The sequence below is a fragment of the Coregonus clupeaformis genome, chromosome 28 (genome assembly GCF_020615455.1).
Source record: "Coregonus clupeaformis isolate EN_2021a chromosome 28, ASM2061545v1, whole genome shotgun sequence".
Taxonomy (NCBI): Eukaryota; Metazoa; Chordata; class Actinopteri; order Salmoniformes; family Salmonidae; genus Coregonus; species Coregonus clupeaformis.
This window is the reverse complement of record NC_059219.1, coordinates 35,233,918-35,253,813: the sequence shown is the minus strand read 5'-3', so window position 1 is coordinate 35,253,813 and position 19,896 is coordinate 35,233,918. Positions and strand designations below refer to the sequence as shown.

The window sequence follows — 19,896 nt, the reverse complement described above, 5'->3', positions numbered from 1 at the left end:
TTTTGTTCCACTCCTCTTTGCAGATCTTCTCCAAGTCATTAAGGTTTCGAGGCTGACATTTGGCAACTCGAACCTTCAGCTCCCTCCACAGATTTTCTATGGGATTAAGGTCTGGAGACTGGCTAGGCCACTCCAGGACCTTAATGTGCTTCTTCTTGAGCCACTCCTTTGTTGCCTTGGCCGTGTGTTTTGGGTCATTGGAATACCCATCCACGACCCATTTTCAATGCCCTGGCTGAGGGAAGGAGGTTCTCACCCAAGATTTGACGGTACATGGCCCCGTCCATCGTCCCTTTGATGCGGTGAAGTTGTCCTGCCCCCTTAGCAGAAAAACACCCCCTTAGCATAATGTTTCCACCTCCATGTTTGACGTGGGGATGGTGTTCTTGGGGTCATAGGCAGCATTCCTCCTCCTCCAAACACAGCGAGTTGAGTTGATGCCAAAGAGCTCGATTTTGGTCTCATCTGACCACAACACTTTCACCCAGTTCTCCTCTGAATCATTCAGATGTTCATTGGCAAACTTCAGACGGCCCTGTATATGTGCTTTCTTGAGCAGGGGGACCTTGCGGGAGCTGCAGGATTTCAGTCCTTCACGGCGTAGTGTGTTACCAATTGTTTTCTTGGTGACTATGGTCCCAGCTGCCTTGAGATCATTGACAAGATCCTCCTGTGTAGTTCTGGGCTGATTCCTCACCGTTCTCATGATCATTGCAACTCCACGAGGTGAGATCTTGCATGGAGCCCCAGGCCGAGGGAGATTGACAGTTATTTTGTGTTTCTTCCATTTGAGAATAATCGCTCCAACTGTTGTCACCTTCTCACCAAGCTGCTTGGCGATGGTCTTGTAGCCCATTCCAGCCTTGTGTAGGTCTACAATCTTGTCCCTGACATCCTTGGAGAGCTCTTTGGTCTTGGCCATGGTGGAGAGTTTGGAATCTGATTGATTGATCGCTTCTGTGGACAGGTGTCTTTTATACAGGTAACAAGCTGAGATTAGGAGCACTCCCTTTAAGAGTGTGCTCCTAATCTCAGCTCGTTACCTGTATAAAAGACACCTGGGAGCCAGAAATCTTTCTGATTGAGAGGGGGTCAAATACTTATTTCCCTCATTAAAAATGCAAATCAATTTATAACATTTTTGACATGTGTTTTTCTGGATTCTTTTGTTGTTATTCTGTCTCTCACTGTTCAAATAAACCTACCATTAAAATTATAGACTGATAATTTCTTTGTCAGTGGGCAAACATACAAAATCAGCAGGGGATCAAAAACTGTTTTCCCTCACTGTACAGTACCCACATACAGTACACACACACACACACACACACACCCCGGGTAGGCGCCCGGTCATGCTGTGTGTTGTTCCTGTTTCCTGTCAGGTGACCCAGATAGCCGCCCAGCCACAGGTGCAGGCGGAGCTCGCATCTAGGCTGCAGCAGCTCCAGTCACGCCTCTCCACTCTGAAGATAGAGAACGAGGAGGTGAGACACATTTATCACACAGTCATATGTACTTCAGTTTCCCAGTGTGCTTTGCTGTAGAGCTGAGACCAGACATATACAGTTTCCCAGTGTGCTTTGCTGTAGAGGTGAGACCAGACATATACCGTTTCCCAGTGTGCTTTGCTGTAGAGGTGAGACCAGACATATACATTTTCCCAGTGTGCTGTGTTGTAGTTTGGTTGACTCTCAGACTACATGCTGTGGGAAGAAGGAGAGGGAGGTTGGGTTGGAGTGATTTTGTAACAGAGGTAGACCTACAAATAAACTGTTTTTGTGCCCTGAAGCTATAGCTTTTTTTGGTTATGTATTGTGTGTTTTTGGAGTGTGTTTTACTGTTGAGCAAATTGTATATGGATTGCTGTGGAATAGGAGGGCAGCTGTTACCTCACCCTGAAGGGCACAGAAGTGCTGATGGAGACTGGAGTAATGAGCTGCATCTGCATGTCTCAGCACACACACATCATAATTACCATACACAAATAAACACACACCACCTGCACCATACAGATTTAAGATGCGCATACACACTCGCTCAAACCTCATATCCACAAATACATGAACACACACATACACACAAACACCACACATAATCTGTGAGTGATTACTTTGGTCTAACTCTACTTCTCCTACCCCCAGGTGAAGAAGACATGGGGGGCCACTCTCACCACCCTTCAGGACATGACAGTGCTGGATGACTATGACGTTTCCCAGAGTTTCACCCACAGCCCCTCTTCAGAGTCAGTCAAGTCCAGCGTGTCGGACGGCTACCTAAACAAACCCAGCCTCGCCAAGCGCCGTGCCAACCAACAGGAGACTGAGCTCTTCTACTTTACAGTGAGACACACACACACTCAGGGCCGGCCCTGGACGTTCTACCGCCTTAGGCAAGACAGAAGACTGCACAGTACAGCAGGGGTCTGCAATAGGTTTGGCCTTGGGCCAATTTCTTTCTCTGCTAAAAATCAGAGGAACAGAACATAATAGCAGCCCAATCCATATGCCTATGCTACAAATAAAAACGGAAAACATCTGGTTAGTAGGCTATATAATCACTACAATGTCAATAACATAGCCTAATATTTTCAATCTGATTACATTGATAAAATCACCAATGGCTCTATTAAATTCGTTTTTTTATTTCTGTGTGCGTTGATTGGGGGAAAACATCTTGCAATCAAAAGAAAATGGGCTGAAAAAGTCTCAAATGAAAGGTGGATGATGAAATAGAAGTTTCAGGAAAGAATGGGCAGTGAAATAGGCATTCTTACCATATTTCTCCCATGTCAAACCAGTGTCTTGTTTGCAACAGCTGTTTGCAAATAATAAAATCTTAGACATCCTTATGAATCTAAGCATGGCACTTTCAAAAGTTACCTTTCCACCCAGACAGACGCTCTACCGAAGCAGAAAAATTTAAGCTTAATATGCTGGCTACAACAGAAGTGCTTCCCTAAAAGCTGCCTGGGTTTAAACAAACATATTTTCTTTTCAGAAAGTGAAAACCTCAACTAATAGGGACAGAATAGCAAAGTCAATTTGTTTGTCTCCTTGAATATTATAGGCTGCAGCTCAGCTTCAGAATGTCATAGAGAGGAATCAATATATCCCCATATGCATCGGAGTCACGTCTTTCGCGTGCATTTTAAAGCTTGTTTCTACCATAAGGCATCACAGAGTTAAGCATTGTTATAGAACGCTTTATATAATCTGGATACTTTTTATGTATTTATTTCAAAATATAAATCTAACAATAGATATCCTTCCCAGACACTGAGGTATTTAAGGAGTGAATGCGACCGTATTGGAGGATTTGGCTATATCGACGTCTATGGATAGCATAATTGTGTTTGTCAAACAGTTAGGCCTACCACGTTTTTTAATAGGATGAAATAGGCTCCAATTCTATATGCAATTCTATGATTAGGCCCATACATTTTATTGTGTGCGCGCCTGCACATACAGTGGGGAAAAAAGTATTTAGTCAGCCACCAATTGTGCAAGTTCTCCCACTTAAAAAGATGAGAGAGGCCTGTAATTTTCATCATAGGTACATGTCAACTATGACAGACAAAATTAGGAAAAAAAATCCAGGAAATCACATTGTAGGATTTTTAATGAATTTATTTGCAAATTATGGTGGAAAATAAGTATTTGGTCAATAACAAAAGTTTCTCAATACTTTGTTATATACCCTTTGTTGGCAATGACACAGGTCAAACGTTTTCTGTAAGTCTTCACAAGGTTTTCACACACTGTTGCTGGTATTTTGGCCCATTCCTCCATGCAGATCTCCTCTAGAGCAGTGATGTTTTGGGGCTGTTTTTGGGATCATTGTCATGCTGAAAGACCCAGCCACGTTTCATCTTCAATGCCCATGCTGATGGAAGGAGGTTTTCACTCAAAATCTCACGATACATGGCCCCATTCATTCTTTCCTTTACACAGATCAGTCGTCCTGGTCCCTTTGCAGAAAAACAGCCCCAAAGCATGATGTTTCCACCCCCATGCTTCACAGTAGGTATGGTGTTCTTTGGATGCAACTCAGCATTCTTTGTCCTCCAAACACGACGAGTTGAGTTTTGACCAAAAGTTCTATTTTGGTTTCATCTGACCATATGACATTCTCCCAATCCTCTTCTGGATCATCCAAATGCACTCTAGCAAACTTCAGACGGGCCTGGACATGTACTGGCTTAAGCAGGGGGACACGTCTGGCACTGCAGGATTTGAGTCCCTGGCGGCGTAGTGTGTTACTGATGGTAGGCTTTGTTACTTTGGTCCCAGCTCTCTGCAGGTCATTCACTAGGTCCCCCTGTGTGGTTCTGGGATTTTTGCTCACCGTTCTTGTGATCATTTTGACCCCACGGGGTGAGATCTTGCGTGGAGCCCCAGATCGAGGGAGATTATCAGTGGTCTTGTATGTCTCCATTTCCATAATTGCTCCCACAGTTGATTTCTTCAAACCAAGCTGCTTACCTATTGCAGATTCAGTCTTCCCAGCCTGGTGCAGGTCTACAATTTTGTTTCTGGTGTCCTTTGACAGCTCTTTGGTCTTGGCCATAGTGGAGTTTGGAGTGTGACTGTTTGAGTTGTGGACAGGTGTCTTTTATACTGATAACAAGTTCAAACAGGTGCCATTAATACAGGTAACGAGTGGAGGACAGAGGAGCCTCTTAAAGAAGTTGTTACAGGTCTGTGAGAGCCAGAAATCTTGCTTGTTTGTAGGTGACCAAATACTTATTTTCCACCATAATTTGCAAATAAATTCATTAAAAATCCTACAATGTGATTTTCTGGAGAAAAAAAATCTCAATTTGTCTGTCATAGTTGACGTGTACCTATGATGAAAATTCCTGTAGAACTGTAAAAGTTTTGGAAACAAGTGCTTTCACAAATGCATGGCGGGCCTCGTTTCGCTGCAGCAGTGTAAAATAAGTTCTGTCAATGACCCAATTAATTTCGTTTATTTACATATCAAATTTGATTGTCGAACATAAGTTTCAGCATTTCTTCATTTCGTGTCCCGCCTAGTGGCCTCTTTCCTCTGCTGTGGTACTTCATTGCAGTCAGCGATGTTTTCTCTCGGTAGTAATTACAGAGTAAACAGGCGATAGATAATTGAGTAATCTTACAAATTACTCGGTGATAGAATTAATGCGAGTTTATGATCAAGGCTTACCTTTTCAAAGACAAGTTGACGCGCCTGGCCTTCCTGACAGCAAAAGCATACACTGCTTCTTGGAGGTTGATTTTGTAAAAAAGGCCCTCGGATTGATATCCTGCAGCACTGTCATCCGGGACGTGGAGCGACGAATCTGAGTCCGGGTCCTAGATAGTAGGGTCCCTGCTGGCATTGTTTGGAGGTGTGGCTAGGCCTGGTGAGACCAAATGTTCTTGTCCACCCAGAAAGCTGTCATCATCGGTGGAAGTGGATGGCTCGGTCTCCTCCGGTTCGCCCTCTTCGCTGCTAGAACCATTGAAGGGGGTTCGTCCGTCTTGGCGAATGAACGGCCTGTCCTCGGAGGCATGTTGAATCGCTTTGGTTTAGAGGTTGTGCCTCCTTTCTCGTTCGTTAAAAAAAAATATTCGCTTCCTGATAGTTTTTGTCTCTTAGACATGGTAGCATAGCTTACTTTTACCAGAAATTATTTCCACTAGTAGCTAGCTAACATTAACAGACTAGGTTAGGCTACTGCCTAAATCACTAACAGTCTTCCTCACACACAAACATTAAAAAACAATACAATAGTTTAAATCGGTAGATTAATTTTTATTAATGTTTCACAATTGGATAATCCCGTAAAAACACACACATATCACCATAGCTACCAATGATAGTGGGAATGAACTTCGGGGAGAAGCGGGAATGGGGTGGGGGTGGAACTGCAGCAACGGTTATGAGCTGGTGGCTTGGGCGCCGCCGGCGGTGTAGTAGCCGATCAGGGGCACCGGAGGGTGGCAACCAATTCAAGTGCCGCCGTAGGTGACCGCCTAAACTTGCTTAATGGGAGGGCCGGCCCTGCACACACTCAGACACACAGGCTAGATGATATCATTTAGTTAGGCAGATGTACAGTTAATAAAAGCTGCATGTTCTTATGTCTGTGGTCCACAGAAGTTCCGTGAGTATCTGGAGGGCAGTAATTTGATCTCCAAACTACAGGCCAAACACGACCTACTGAAGAAAGCCATGGCCGAGGGTAAGAGACCCCACATTCTATCTTGCTTTCTCATTCTTTCTTGCCGTCTACCCTCTCTCTCTTTGTTAGCCTGATCCACCATCTTGAACACTGCGCTCTCGTTTTGTTTCACTTGAATCAGTGTAGTGGAACAGAATGTAAGCTCGCAATATCAGGATGGTCGAACGAGGCTTTCTTTTTGGAACTCCTATCTCTCTCACTGCCTCTCTTTTACGGCTTAGAAATATGCCTTATGTGCTAATGCCCTCACCGTCTGTCAATAAAACGCCTGCCCTCTCTCTGTCTGCCTGTGTCTTTCATGTCTCTCCAGGGTATATAGCAGACACGCTGACTACCAGGTATAGCTCTTAAACTATAAACATTTTATTGACTGAAGCACTGTTTCTAGCCGTTTCTATCTTTTAGATTGTCTCACCTCTTGTCTTTGAGCTTTGCAAAACAAAACTGAGTCACTCTTGTCTCTGTTTCTCTCCTTCTAGCCGTGGACGAAATAACTCCCATAGCAAACACCAGGTAATGTTTCCACTCTTCCTCCCGCTGCTTCTGTCTGTGTGTGGTTGGCCTCTGCTGGTTGCTTAATTGCATGGATGTGTTTTTTAGGACTCGACTAAAGCCATTCCTCTGCTGGTGGAGAGCTGCATCCGCTACATCAACCTCCATGGTGAGTCTGACTGTTGAAAACAACATGGTGGATCCTCCACTTAGCCTATTTGGGGGCTAGGAGCCAAATCCATACCGTTTATACCTATCAAGTCCTTTCAAGTTCCTCTGATGTGTACTGACACATGATTAGACTCTCATAACCGCCTCTCCATCTCCTTCAGGTCTTCAGCACCAGGGCATATTCCGTGTGTCGGGGTCGCAGGTGGAGGTCAACGATATCAAGAACTCATTTGAGAGAGGTGAGAGGTCACTGTGAGGTCATCATACTTGTGCTTCCAGGTCAGGGGAGAGGAAACTGACCGTGTCCGTTTCTGTGTTGCCAAGGTCACGACCCCCTGATTGACGAGGAGAATAACCATGACATCAATTCTGTGGCCGGTGTGCTGAAGCTCTACTTCCGGGGGCTGGAGAACCCCCTCTTTCCCAAGGAAAGGTTCAACGACCTCATTTCCTGTGTCCGTGAGTAGCACTTCCTTCCTCTATGGTGTGGGGAGGTGGCGGGACAGGGATCACTGTTTTAACGGGGTGGGGGGGTTGTGTGTATGCAATTAGTGTGTGTGTTTGTAAAAATTATCAGCTGTGACGGTTTTGTGATTTACCATGACTGCAGGTGACATTTGGACAGCTCTAACATGCAAAATGACCTTATCAGCATTCAATACGGCCCTTAATTCAAAACGTTTAAAAAATGCAACAGATTCCAATTGCTTTGCATGCTTCACATAAATGCACCGTTTGTTTTAGGTCTCCATAAATGATCAGCGCCTGTTCATTGAAAAAAATTGCAGTTTTGAAATGCAGTGATAAAAAGTGTTATGAGTAATACATTCATGTCAAAATGGGTCCCTCTGTATCTCTCTCACTGTATCTCTCTCACTCTCTTCCTCCCACACACAATCTCCCAGTCCCATTTCTTTGTCTCCAACTCACTTAGTTTCTTTTTGAAACACACACACAGAGCTAGCTGCCTCTCTCTGTGGGCTGCTTATATTCCAGGATGTGTCAGGATTACACCTCATGCTTTCTTGGGAATATTACTGACAGCTGGTGTGTGTGTGTGTGTTCCCACAGGTAAAGAGAGCCTGTATGACAGAGCTCAGTGTATTCGTAAGATTCTGCTGGGTGTTCCACGGGCGACTCTGGTCGTGATGAGATACCTGTTCGCCTTCCTCAACCAGTGAGTGTTTGTACGCTAACACAAAACCACGTCTGGGCTAGTCTAGAACCCATAGAACCACACAGAACCAGGTCTGGGCTAGTCTATGACATATAGAAACACACAGAACCAGGTATGGACTAGTATAGAACCCAGAGAACCAGTACTGGATTAGTTGAACACACAGAACCAGTACCGGGTTAGTCTAGAACATATAGGTCTGCAGTAGTCTAGATCACACAGAACCACACGGTCTGTCTGTCTGTATTTGGCTGAACACGATGTCTCATCTCTGCAGCTCCAAATAGAGATGGAGGAGGAAGTGTGAACGGGAGGAGAGAGAGAGAAGTGTGAGGTGCAGGTGTGATCTACCACAGCAGAGTCTGAATGTTAGATTGCAGAATGTTAGATTGCAGTATTCAGTATGAGTATGAAGAACATTCAGTATACTTATATTTGTATCCTGGAGTTAGTGTTTCACTTCCTGCCTGGTCATGTGATGTGGTGTTTAAATAGTAACATTTGCCCTGTGCCCCCTGCCCAGCTTATCCCAGTACAGCGATGAGAACATGATGGATGCTGGGAACCTGGCCATCGTCTTCGGCCCCACCCTGCTGCCCACGCCCGACGCCCTGGACCAGGTGGCCTGCCAGGCGCATGTTAATGAGGTCATCAAGACGGTCATCCTGCACCACGACAACATCTTCCCCGACCCCCTGGAGCTGCCTGGGCCCATCTATGAGAAGTGCATGACTGGAGACCAGTACTGGTGAGACAGATGGACTATACTGTATATTCCAGCCTTGCAACCATCTGTGCTTTTATCCTTCTGTTCATCCATTTTGTGAAATATCAAGAGGGCCCAGTTCTAGCAAGTCTGTCTAGTATTGCTGACTGCTGCAGTTATGGTACTTACACTCCCTTTTTCTTTCTTTCCCTCCCCCCGCACCCAACCTCTCTTTCTCTCTCTAGCGAGAGTCCGTTCAGCGAGCCGGGTGGGGAGGCGGAGCCTGACGGCAGCACAGAGACCCAGACCAGTGAGGAGGGTACGCTCTGACCTCTACACAATCAACCAGTGTGCTTCTCTCTCATTCACCAATGATAGAGCTGTCTCCATGGCAACAGCTAGCATAGAGACCCCCCCCTCTCTCCCCTGTCGCTGTGTGCAGTGTGTGATTCCCATTGTAGGGGGGATGGGGTGCGGTGGGGTGATGGCTAGCCAAGACTCTTATGCTCTGATTTTCACGTCCCCCTCGTTCCTCATTGGCTGAGGTCGGGGCAAGGTCGAGCCGGGGAGATTAATATTTGACAGGTCCCCCTCGATCATACGATCTGGCTCTTCTCTCCTTTTTCTCTGTCCTCCCCCTTCCAGCCCCTTCTCTCTCTGTTTCTCTCTTTCTCTATAAGTATTTTCCTCCCTCCCTCCTCATCTTTCTTTCTCTCTCTCTATCCCCCTCTCTCTCTGTCTCTCAGAGGGGGAAGCAGTAGAGGCGGTGGCCAGGTTTGACTATACGGGCCGGTCGGGGCGGGAGCTCTCCTTTAAGAAGGGAGTGACCCTGCAGCTGTTCCAGCGTGCCTCACATGACTGGTGGGAGGGGCGACTCAACGGCACCCATGGCCTGGTGCCTCACCAGTACATAACACTGAAGGACAGGCAAGTACACGGCTACAGCATAGCTAGCACATAGCATACACACTAAGTAACACAACCATGCCAAGAGAACGTCTGTAAAATATGCCTACAGCGTTGTCCCGTTGTGGATTGTTATCAAATTAACTGTAGAATGAGGAATTTACGTGCTCAACTCCCTTTTCAGTGTCAAAGGAACTGCCCATGATTCTTTAAACAGTTTTTTGGGGGGATTGATGGATTGATTGACTGACTGATTAAATTGATTGATGACCTAAGTTATTAATTAAATTGATTGGAGTGAACAATTACTGGCCACTGGTATTGATTGACTAATTTATCATTTGTCTGATTAGTTAGAGTGCCCCGATTGGTTGTGTAACAGGTACTGTTTAACACTGATTGGTTGGGGAGCAGGTTCTGTTTAGTGCTGATTGGTTGGTAAGAGGTTCTGTGTGGTGTTTCAGGCCTGACTCTGCATCAACAGTGGACAGCGACAGTGGGAGCACTAGCAATGACGACAAGAGAGCCAGAAGGGAGCTGAGCTCTCCTGCTGACAGACAGCCAGAGACCTACAATAGGTCAGTAGCTAGATTGCCTGAGACCTACAACAGGTCAGTAGTTAGATTGCCTGAGACCTACAACAGGTCAGTAGTTAAATCGCCTGAGACCTACAACAGGTCAGTAGTTAATAACACACAACAGACCACCACAGACTTATAACTTGCACAAAGCTATCAAGCTAAGCTAGCGGTTTGTAGAGTGTATTGATTTAGTCAAGCGCTTATCTTAGCCAACGGTCTATACTGTACGTCTCTCCACAGCAGCCACCGCAGGAAGCGGACTGACATTTTCCACCGCCCCCTCGGTCGCTCTAAAGACCATGGTAACGGGGGTGTGTTGGAGAGGAACTCGCCGCCCGTCACTGGTCACTTCAGCCCACGGGAGCTCCTTCTGGGGCGGGGCACTGGCTTAACCCCGCCTCTCGACAGCCCAGAGCGTCGTCGCCGTTCCACTGCCGTGGTAACGGTTACCGTGAGCCGCCACGATACGCTGCGTCGGCCTGAAGACACACCTATCCGGCGCTCCAGCAGCGGGCAGCACGGCTTCAGCTCCAGAACCCTAGACCCAGACACACTGGCACAGGTACACACTCTCACACAGCAATTATACATAAACAGACAGCTTCTGCACACATCATCAAACTACACTTAATCTTGTATTTTCTCTCTGCCACTCCCTCTTTCCTCCACCCTGCCTCTTCCCCCTCTCTCTGTAGGACATAGATGAAAGTGTGAGTGTGGCTCTGGGGCAGCTGAGGCAGTTGGAGCGTGGGGGCTGCAGGCCGGCTCCTGACGTGGTCCTGGACACTCTGGAGCAGGTTAAGAACAGCCCAATCACAGCCTGCTCCTCCGAGTCGCCCAGCCCCCACAGCACCCCCTCCACCCCAGGGACTCCTGGTACCCCTAGTCCCCTCAGCCCTCTGAGCCCCCTCATTCCCCTCCCTGGCCCCCCTCCCGCACCCCTCCGATCCACCAACCCCTCTCCTGACACCCTGGGCTCCTTCAAGCCCGTAGCGGGAGCTCCACTCCGTATGGGGGCTCCGCTTCGCCCCCCAGCCCTGAGGCCCAAACCCCTGGTGCCCCCCAAGAGCAACACCCCCCCTCTGCCCCCGCTGCTGGACAAGTCCTGCACCATGTGATGAGCCAAACCAGGCCAACATAAAGAATAGGAGAACAGGGTACCTGCTTACTGTTTAGAAACCTGAACAAGGGTAGAAAGTGGTAGGACAGATCTGAAACTAAAAGGGTTTTATGTAGTAATACAAAATAATATATGATATGATCTATGATATGCCATGATATTTATGTGTGTTGTCAGGTTGGTGTGTACTTTCTTCTTGGTGTAAAGGAGTTTACTTTCTCCATGTATCAAAGCATTTATCAAAGGGTAGCTATGTAAAATGGGACTGCTGAATGGGAGAAGTACAAGAAAAAAAGTATAAGCTAAAGAAAGCAGAAACCCTATCCTGTAAAAGAGATGTAGTCACAGATGTGTGGGAAGTGTAGTTCTCCTCCAGTGAAATGTAGTTTCAGTGATGTGAACGTTGACTATGTAATGACGATAGGCTCCTCAGCTAATGAAGGTCTATCACCAAGAGGCTGCTGTATTCTTAGTGTATTTCGATTGGCTGCTGCATCTATGAACGATTTCCAAAGGCGAAGCGAAAGAAAGGGACAATGCAGAATGAAGAGGTGCCTGATGGGTAAAGGGAGGCTCACACAGAGTGGAAACATAAGGGCGGATGTCTGTGTGATCTTTTTTTTAATTATTTTCTATTTCACTTGGTTCCGCTGCTAAGCTCACTAATGCCTCAACCGAAGCCTCTCGAGGCATTGGTGACAAAACTCACATTCTATTTAACCAATGTTCAGCTATTTAATGAATGTTCCAGTATTTAAACTATGACTGTTCAGTTCTCTATTGAATGTTCAGTGGGCACTAATGTCACAGGGGTGGTGGTGGCGTTAACCCTCACTACTAGAAAACAGCCTTCTCGTGTTCAACCGATACACACACTCAGGCCAGGGGAAATAGTTGAGGTACAGTGGTGGAGTTTGTAGATTTCTGTACATTTCCCTCGGCCTGGGTATGTGTGATTTCTTTCCCATTACCTTGTTTGTCTGTGTGTGTGCGTTTCCTCTGCCTGCCCTCATTCTGTTCCTTTGTAAGTGCGATGGTGGATAAAATGATGGATTATTCATGTCTGCCTTTAGTACCAGAACATGTGCAGGACAGGGGTGCGTGTGCTGGCACTTAGTGTGTGTGTGTGGGAATATGGTGTATCTGGTTGTGTTACACTGAAGTCACTAAATAACCTTAAATTCACAGTAAGCAAACAGGGTGGGGCTCTTGCGTGTAAATGCCCAAAATACACTCGAACAGCAGCACACTGAATGTGTCCTCTTTACTGGTGTGTGGAGTACTGGGGATGTGTGTCTCTAAGAATGGGCTATGGGTGTGCATCAATTTGTGTGTGTGTGTGTCAATGTGAAAGTGCCTTTTTTTACCTTTGTCTTTGTGGGGAGTAGTAATCCACTCACGCATGTCCTGAACGAAGAGCAGCAGCACTTAGAATGAAATAATCATAAAGTGTTTAGTACAAGACTGAATTATGAATCCTAGAGTTAATCTATTGTGACATTGCACTTTGATGTATAGGAAAAATCATGTACTTGGCATGTAGCATTATAACATGTGAACAGGTGCATTTTAAGGGATGTTGGTTTCTCTCTGAATGTGTCTGATAATTAAAGGAAATGGTTTTGTCTGTTAGTGTTGCTGTATCTGAAACTCCTGAGCTTCCTAAAGACGAGCTCTTATAGCCAAATGGATAGTATTGATGTGTTGTATTTATATTATAAATAAAAGGGAATAAATGAACAAGTGTGTTTTGGTTAGTCAAGCCTTCATTATTGCCTTGTTTATCACCTGCTGAGTGTGTGAGTGGGGATGTGCTACAGTTGGCTGTCTGAACACTCACTTATGTCTCAGTCTTAAGCAGCATCTGAAACATGTGAAAGGACCTCTCACACACGTCATTATGCTTTTCTACATATTAAGCTTTTTTCTACAGTCATCTCAAAACTTAATTCCCAAATAACAGCAAAATAAGTACAACTAAATAAAGGATGACATACAGTAAAACCAAATTAAGCACTTCTGTTAAAACGGTAAACAAACACATCAATGTTAACAAAAGTATACATAAATTAAACAAAAGCTTTTTCAGTACATAGCAACATTATATCCCTGACAGGGGTAGGAAGTTAGCTATCCTGTGATGGAATAGAATCAAGTCAAAGAAACAGGTCAAATGTCTCAATCGAGCAGTTCACTGTGAGAAGGCCACACTGCGTCTAATATAGTCAGTGACGCATCTCTTTGGTCTGGAACTGATTTGTCAAAACAAACTAAAGGATTCAAAGCATGAAGCTCAACAGAACAAACAGTTGGACCATGGGTTGAAGTCATTCTCTCAATTAAAACAAGCTAATGTTGAGGTTCTAATTATATTTTATACAAATATCAAGTAGTAAAGCAAAAGGTCCTGGCCGCCCATTTTAAGAAGCTAAAACCAATCAGAATGTTGCAACAATGTCACTCAAGAAGCTTTCCTAATGATTAGACAACTTCTGTCTGTAACGGCCTGTCTGTCTATGGAACTGGAACAATGCCTCGTCTCTCTGTGTGTCCTCATAAGGGGCAGAGAGGTTGTGTGTGTATCGTTATAAGAGCTCTGTTTATGATGTGTGTGCGTAGTATATGAAGCAGGTCATATCTCTCTTTCAGCACTTGGAGCCAGGTTTGAGGGTGCTGAATGGTTTAGAGTTCCTCAGCGAGCCAGAGATCTCCTGCAGGAAGGCGGTGATGTGCGAGTCCTTCTCGGACTTCCTGCCGTCGAAGATGACCACCAGGGTGAAGTGTGATTCCGGTCGGGTCAGGTAGTAAGTGCTCTGGACTTTGTCGTCGTAGAAGTGCACCACCTTGTCCAGCGTGTTGAGCTCCGCCTCGCGGTCGCCCATCATCATGATGACGTTGGGCCAGTGCGTGAGCGGCCGTTCGCCCCCGGGAAGGGACACCACAGCAGGAAACTGCTCCACCCCCTTGGGCGCCTCGCGGTACGAGTGCGGGTGGTGGTAGCCGTGGCCCTGGAAGCTGTCCGAGCCACGGTTGTCGAACACCAGGGACACGTTGTTGGCATCGTGTTTGCGGATAAACGAACAGATCTTGCCGTGGTAATCGGGTGCCGTGCGTGCCGTCAGGGCCTTCATGTCTGCGGACGCAGTCTGACGGCTCAGCGCCTCATGGAAGTAGAAACTGAATTTAGCCAGGAGCGCCCCCTGGAGGCGCTGCAACCACACGTACAGGTGAGGCGGCTGCACGGCCTTCTGGGACTGGCCTCCGAACAGGTGCTTGCGGGTCTCCCTCTGGCGTTGGAAGAGCTGTCCCCAGGCGGTGAGCTTAGAGCTAGCCCCGTGCAGGCTGAGCAGGGCAGGCAGGAAGTGCCACTCTGACACCTGGGCCTGGCAGCGCAGCAGCTGTGTCACCACATCCACCTCTGTCTGGAAGCTCCCCTCCAAGCGGCCCAGGATGGGGTGGTGGAACCTGGGAGGGAGGAGATGGAGGGGGTCATTGGAGAGCAAGCTATTGCTAACATAAGGTAGAAATGTTGGTGTGTCAGATGGCAGCCTTAACTGATCACACTCCACTACGAATCAATCGTGTTCACTATTCAGTAAGACCAATTATCCTAATGATAAATAGCCTCCTCATTAGTACTAATGCTGATTAATATACTGTAAGAGATGGATTGTGGCCGTGGAACAGTATTGGATGTCTCTGGTCTTCTGTGCTGCTAAGGGTGTGTGCACTATGCACGTGTGGGCGACTGGGTGTGGAGGTTCTGGCCCTGATTAGCAGTTAATATCCTGTGTATTGTCATTCTCAGTGCCGATTACTTTCCCTGGCTGTGTCGACTGCTGTGCGAGAGAGTCACCTTCACCCCTAACTGCACAACCACCCGTGTGTGCCAGATTGTGACTCGCTGCAGTGTGAACTGCGACTCAGCCGCACAGTGGGGTTGGGCTTGCTTTGGTTCCGGCTGAGCTAAATTTTATATCTGCTGATTTCAGCAGAAAGCCCCCCCCCCCTCCCCCGTCGTGCTCGCTCGCCCACCCTTCCCCATTCTCTTGCTCTCTCTTTTTTTCTCCAATTTCTCTGCCACTCACACACTATTACAGTCTGCACAGACAGCACAGCTGAGCTTACAAACATGACACGTCCCACACACACCTGGAGCTGTATTTCTGCAGCACTGCGTCGAGGGTGGTGACCAGCTCCTCTGAGTTGATGTTCTTCTGGCTGCCCAGCGCGTGCATCTTCTCGTACAGGTCAGCCATCTCCATGCGGGCCTGGGTAAAGTGGCACAGCTGCTCCGACAGGTGAGACAGCAGTTCCTCCAGGTTGGGTGCGGAACCTGGCTGGGCGTGGCGCCCCATGGTCACCACCTTCCTCAGCGTGTTGAACAGGGAGGTGTAGATGGTGCGGATGGAGTCCTTGCGGCTGAAGAACGACTGGCCGCCTGCAAGAGTGGGTTATGATCCTGATTACCACACACACACACTCACTCACACTGCAGTAGCAACATATTGGAGTAACGTAGAGAAAACAGTCCATGTTGGAAATTGTTGTTTGGGGAGCTATAACCTAATGTGGCTGATGTAAAAAGACACCAGAGCGGAGTCCCAACAACCATTTTTCAGGGGAAATGGAAGTTAGGTTGAAAATACTGTATCCTTGAAAACCGGAAACATCCACTTTCAGCCGACCCCTCAGAGAGTGGGGTAGACGTGATGTGCTGTCTTCTTCGGTGGGGTTTATCGGCGGTTGGCATCCAACGTTATGGTGCATTACCGCCACCTACTGTACTGGAGTGTGGGCCAGAGACAAGGAGAAACTAAATCCTAAATCCTAACTGCCAGCCGCGTTGCTCTTAAAAAAGATAAAATGTGAGACTATATATACTCTTTAAAACTAATTTCCTGTATCCCCTTCTCCCTCATACTAGATCTCATCCTCTCTCTTTCCCTCTGATTCTGCCCACACTGTAGCAATACATGCTCAACGGTCTCTGTTTCCTGGCAATAATCACACATTTAAAGTCTTATTCAACCGGCTGTGTCCCACCCTTAATCTTGAAAAAATAACCTCCTCTCTTCTGTCCCTTCCTGCCGTCCTCCCCAACTTTCCTCTGTACTTGAAATAAATGCCTGCCCTTAGTACAGTGGCTTGCGAAAGTATTCATCCCCCTTGGCATTTTTCCTATTTTGTTGCCTTACAACCTGAAATTAAAATTGATTTTTTGGGGGTTTGTATCATTTGATTTACACAACATGCCTACCACTTTGAAGATGCAAAATATTTTTTATTGTGAAACAAACAAGAAATAAGACAACTTGAGCGTGCGTAACTATTCACCCCCCCAAAGTCAATACTTTGTAGAGCCACCTTTTGCAGCAATTACAGCTGCAAGTCTCTTGGGTTATGTCTCTATAAGCTTGGCACATCTAGCCATTGGGATTTTTGCCCATTCTTCAAGGCAAAACTGCTCCAGCTCCTTCAAGTTGGATGGGTTCCGCTGGTGTACAGCAATCTTTAAGTCATACCACAGATTCTCAATTGGATTGAGGTCTGGGCTTTGACTAGGCCATTCCAATATATTTAAAATGTTTCCCCTTAAACCACTCGAGTGTTGCTTTAGCAGTATGCTTAGGGTCATTGTCCTGCTGGAAGGTGAACCTCCGTCCCAGTCTCAAATCTCTGGAAGACTGAAACAGGTTTCCCTCAATAATTTCCCTGTATTTAGCGCCATCCATCATTCCTTCAATTCTGACCAGTTTCCCAGTCCCTGCCGATGAAAAACATCCCCACAGCATGATGCTGCCACCACCATGCTTCACTGTGGGGATGGTGTTCTCTGGGTGATGAGAGGTGTTGGGTTTGCGCCAGACATAGCGTTTTCCTTGATGGCCAAAAAGCTCAATTTTAGTCTCATCTGACCAGAGTACCTTCTTCCATTTGTTTGGGGAGTTTCCCACATGCCTTTTGGCGAACACCAAACGTGTTTGCTTATTATTTTGTGTATGTCCATTAAATGAAATCCAAATAAAAATATATTTAAATTACAGGTTGTAATGCAACAAAATAGGAAAAACGCCAAGGGGGATGAATTATTTTGCAAGGCACTGTATCTCTATTCCACTGCTCCTGCCATCTCTGCACCATCACTGTCCATATCAGGCTTTTTGCCTCTGCCTTGCTCATTGAAACTACAACATCAACATCCCCACTACTAAGTGCATGTTTAGCCAGTACATCAACTGCCTCGTTCCCCTCCACCCCCACATGGGCTGGGACCCAAGTAAATCTTATCTGTATAACCATCTGTCTAATCCTGCCATGGGTTTGTAGTACCTCATAAAGCAGGTCTTGTCTGCTACGTGAGCTAAAGGACTGAAGACTCAACACTGCACATGAATCCGAGAAAATAACTACTCTGGCTGGCTTGACTTCCTCCACCCACTTTAAGGCCACTTTAAGGCCAACAGTATGGCCATCTGCTCCACAGCCAGATGATCTGTAATGCGTTTCCTGAATGCCACCACACATTCCTGCACTACAAATGCTGACCCAGTGCGTCCTGTCCTTGGATCTTTTGAACCATCTGTGTACATGGCCACAAAATACGCTATGCTAACATAGTCTATTACAGATTGGATCAATGCAACATACATGGTCCTCAATGAGGAACGCCCAGTCTCCCACTCCTTCCCAGTCAGACATCGCATCACATTTAGCACCTTCTTACACTTTCCCACCACTCTCTCAATGTGTTCTGCCCAAGTACACCCCAAGGAACTGGAAGGACCCCACCCTCTCCAAGTTTCTTCCATATAACCTAAAGCATACCTCATCTCCCAACTTCCTCCTGGTAAAGAACACTGTCTGAGTTCTCTAAAGAGAACCTGAATCCCCACTGCTCTACCTCATCAATTGCTTCCTGTACCTTCCTGACTATGTATGGCACATTTCTTCCCCTCTTCCATAAGGCCCCATCATCTGCAAATAACGACCTCCCAATATCTGGCCATACCTGAGAGTAAACCTCATTGATCATTGAGAACAACAGAGGTCTAATCACGCTCCCCTGCGGTGTACCGTTATCCTCCCTCACCTGGATAGACCTTCCAAACAGGAAATCCTTTATCCAGTTGTACGTTCTTCCTCCTACCCCCATAATATCAACGTGATGTGCTGCTGAATACATAAGTCATAAAAATATGTGGGCTTGTATCGCCACCTGCTGTTAGAAACCTACACTTCAACTTTCTATTATGGAACGTGACTTTTCGTCAGGATAATAACATCATATTGGTATTGTTCATGGTGATACTAGTCCCACTTGTGATAGGTTGCATTAATTGCACTGAGGAGTGACATTTTGCCACACCAATGATTTTTGTAGTGCAACAAAATGGTCATTTCCTGTCAGTGCGTGTTTACATTGGGTGCTTCTTACCCAGTTTTTGTCCCAGGAACGTCATGTTGTGATAGGCTTTCTCCGCTGCGGCAAGGTGTGCGAAGGCGGCGAGGAGAGCGGCCCAGATGGCTCCTGCGCTCTTGCTGCTGTCCTTCTCTTTCTCCACATAGTCCTTCGCCCGGTCAAACGAGAACATTCCGAGCTGCGTGAAGAAACTCTCCAGAATCGCCCGCTCACGTGGCACCGGCCGCAGTTCTTCCTCGCACGGAGCCTCCATCATGCTTTTAGGATAGCTAATATAGCAAGTTAACTTGTCTCAAGAATAGTTATTGCCGTACTAAACTGGTCGCATACTAGCTAGATACTACTGATATCATGCTAACTAACCATCTAGGATAGCTTTTTTTAGCAACACCACTCTCGGCCCAAACTGAATTTCTGTCCGAATTTATTGTTAATCTAGCACTGGCATACAACACATTGAAGTTATTAAACATTATGCGTTAAATACTCGCTATTCCGTCAACGCCATCTTGGTTTCAATGCGCATCACAACACTATGGCAAATTAGAAGTGACTGGCGGGACCGTGAGAAGCGTTGCAATCTTAACCTCTAGCGCCTTCTTTTGGCTTGGAGTGGTTCAAAATACAGGTAGATACAGAAACACACTTGAACGGAAAAATGAAAATAAATTGTTTCATTCCATAATGTTCGTTGGATTGAGCTGTGTTAATATTTAAGTACTTACCAAGTTGTAGAGAGTGTCATGCCATCCCAATGCCATGGGAACGAAAAACCATCTTGATTTACCTTACAAAACCTGCAAACAAACACTCAATGTGACACAATTTACTTAATTTGGCTGTTAAAGTATCCCTGAACAACCTTCAGATTTTCTGGGGTGAGTGTTAGCAGCATTTGACGTCAAACATAAATGACTGATTTAGTACTCTAGAACTGCTAAAACCTGACACAGCACATTTTTGCCACACAGCAAGAAGAAGAAGAAAAATAAGAAGGTTAGGGTTGGGTAAGGGTTATGGTTAAGGTTGGGGTAGGGACTTCCCAAGGGTACTGGATAGCACTAACCACTTTTTTCATCTCTCATGCTGTTAATCAGTCACAGATGGATTAAATA

General features: G+C 46.3%; 2 protein-coding genes across 3 annotated transcripts in view; one reads left to right on the top strand and one right to left on the bottom strand.

Moving 5' to 3' along the window:
* LOC121543702 (SLIT-ROBO Rho GTPase-activating protein 1-like) overlaps positions 1-11,640 on the top strand; it is a 21,414-nt gene extending 9,774 nt beyond the window's left edge. The window contains exons 9-23 of one of the 2 annotated variants that reach the window (XM_045208964.1): positions 1,383-1,484; positions 2,142-2,339; positions 6,121-6,205; positions 6,516-6,543; positions 6,685-6,718; positions 6,806-6,866; positions 7,030-7,107; positions 7,193-7,327; positions 7,940-8,045; positions 8,569-8,793; positions 8,997-9,070; positions 9,498-9,678; positions 10,122-10,235; positions 10,482-10,800; positions 10,934-11,640. In XM_045208964.1, coding sequence (XP_045064899.1) covers positions 1,383-1,484; positions 2,142-2,339; positions 6,121-6,205; positions 6,516-6,543; positions 6,685-6,718; positions 6,806-6,866; positions 7,030-7,107; positions 7,193-7,327; positions 7,940-8,045; positions 8,569-8,793; positions 8,997-9,070; positions 9,498-9,678; positions 10,122-10,235; positions 10,482-10,800; positions 10,934-11,356 — 2,163 coding nt within the window. In that variant the 3' untranslated portion in view covers positions 11,357-11,640. Of the gene's footprint in view, positions 1-1,382; positions 1,485-2,141; positions 2,340-6,120; positions 6,206-6,515; positions 6,544-6,684; positions 6,719-6,805; positions 6,867-7,029; positions 7,108-7,192; positions 7,328-7,939; positions 8,046-8,568; positions 8,794-8,996; positions 9,071-9,497; positions 9,679-10,121; positions 10,236-10,478; positions 10,801-10,933 lie in introns of both variants that reach the window. The other variant, XM_041853839.2, reaches the window with a different exon arrangement.
* On the bottom strand, positions 11,533-19,896 carry LOC121543703 (KICSTOR subunit 2). The gene is made up of 3 exons (XM_041853840.2): positions 18,797-19,896; positions 15,511-15,799; positions 11,533-14,823 (listed from the first exon to the last, which is right to left on the bottom strand). The coding sequence occupies exons 1-3, from the start codon at positions 19,035-19,037 to the stop codon at positions 14,004-14,006; spliced, it is 1,350 nt and encodes a 449-aa protein (XP_041709774.1). The 5' UTR covers positions 19,038-19,896; the 3' UTR covers positions 11,533-14,003.

What these genes read in the sequence shown, in the direction of transcription:
- LOC121543703 (XM_041853840.2), bottom strand. Translation starts at nt 19,037, where the DNA reads ATGATGGAGGCTCCGTGCGAGGAAGAACTGCGGCCGGTGCCACGTGAG. An exon ending in GTTCCTGGGACAAAAACTGG is followed by an intron (nt 15,800 to 18,796) that starts GTAAGAAGCACC and finishes CCACTCTTGCAG; the next exon opens with GCGGCCAGTCGTTCTTCAGC. An exon ending in CTGCAGAAATACAGCTCCAG is followed by an intron (nt 14,824 to 15,510) that starts GTGTGTGTGGGA and finishes CCTCCCTCCCAG; the next exon opens with GTTCCACCACCCCATCCTGG.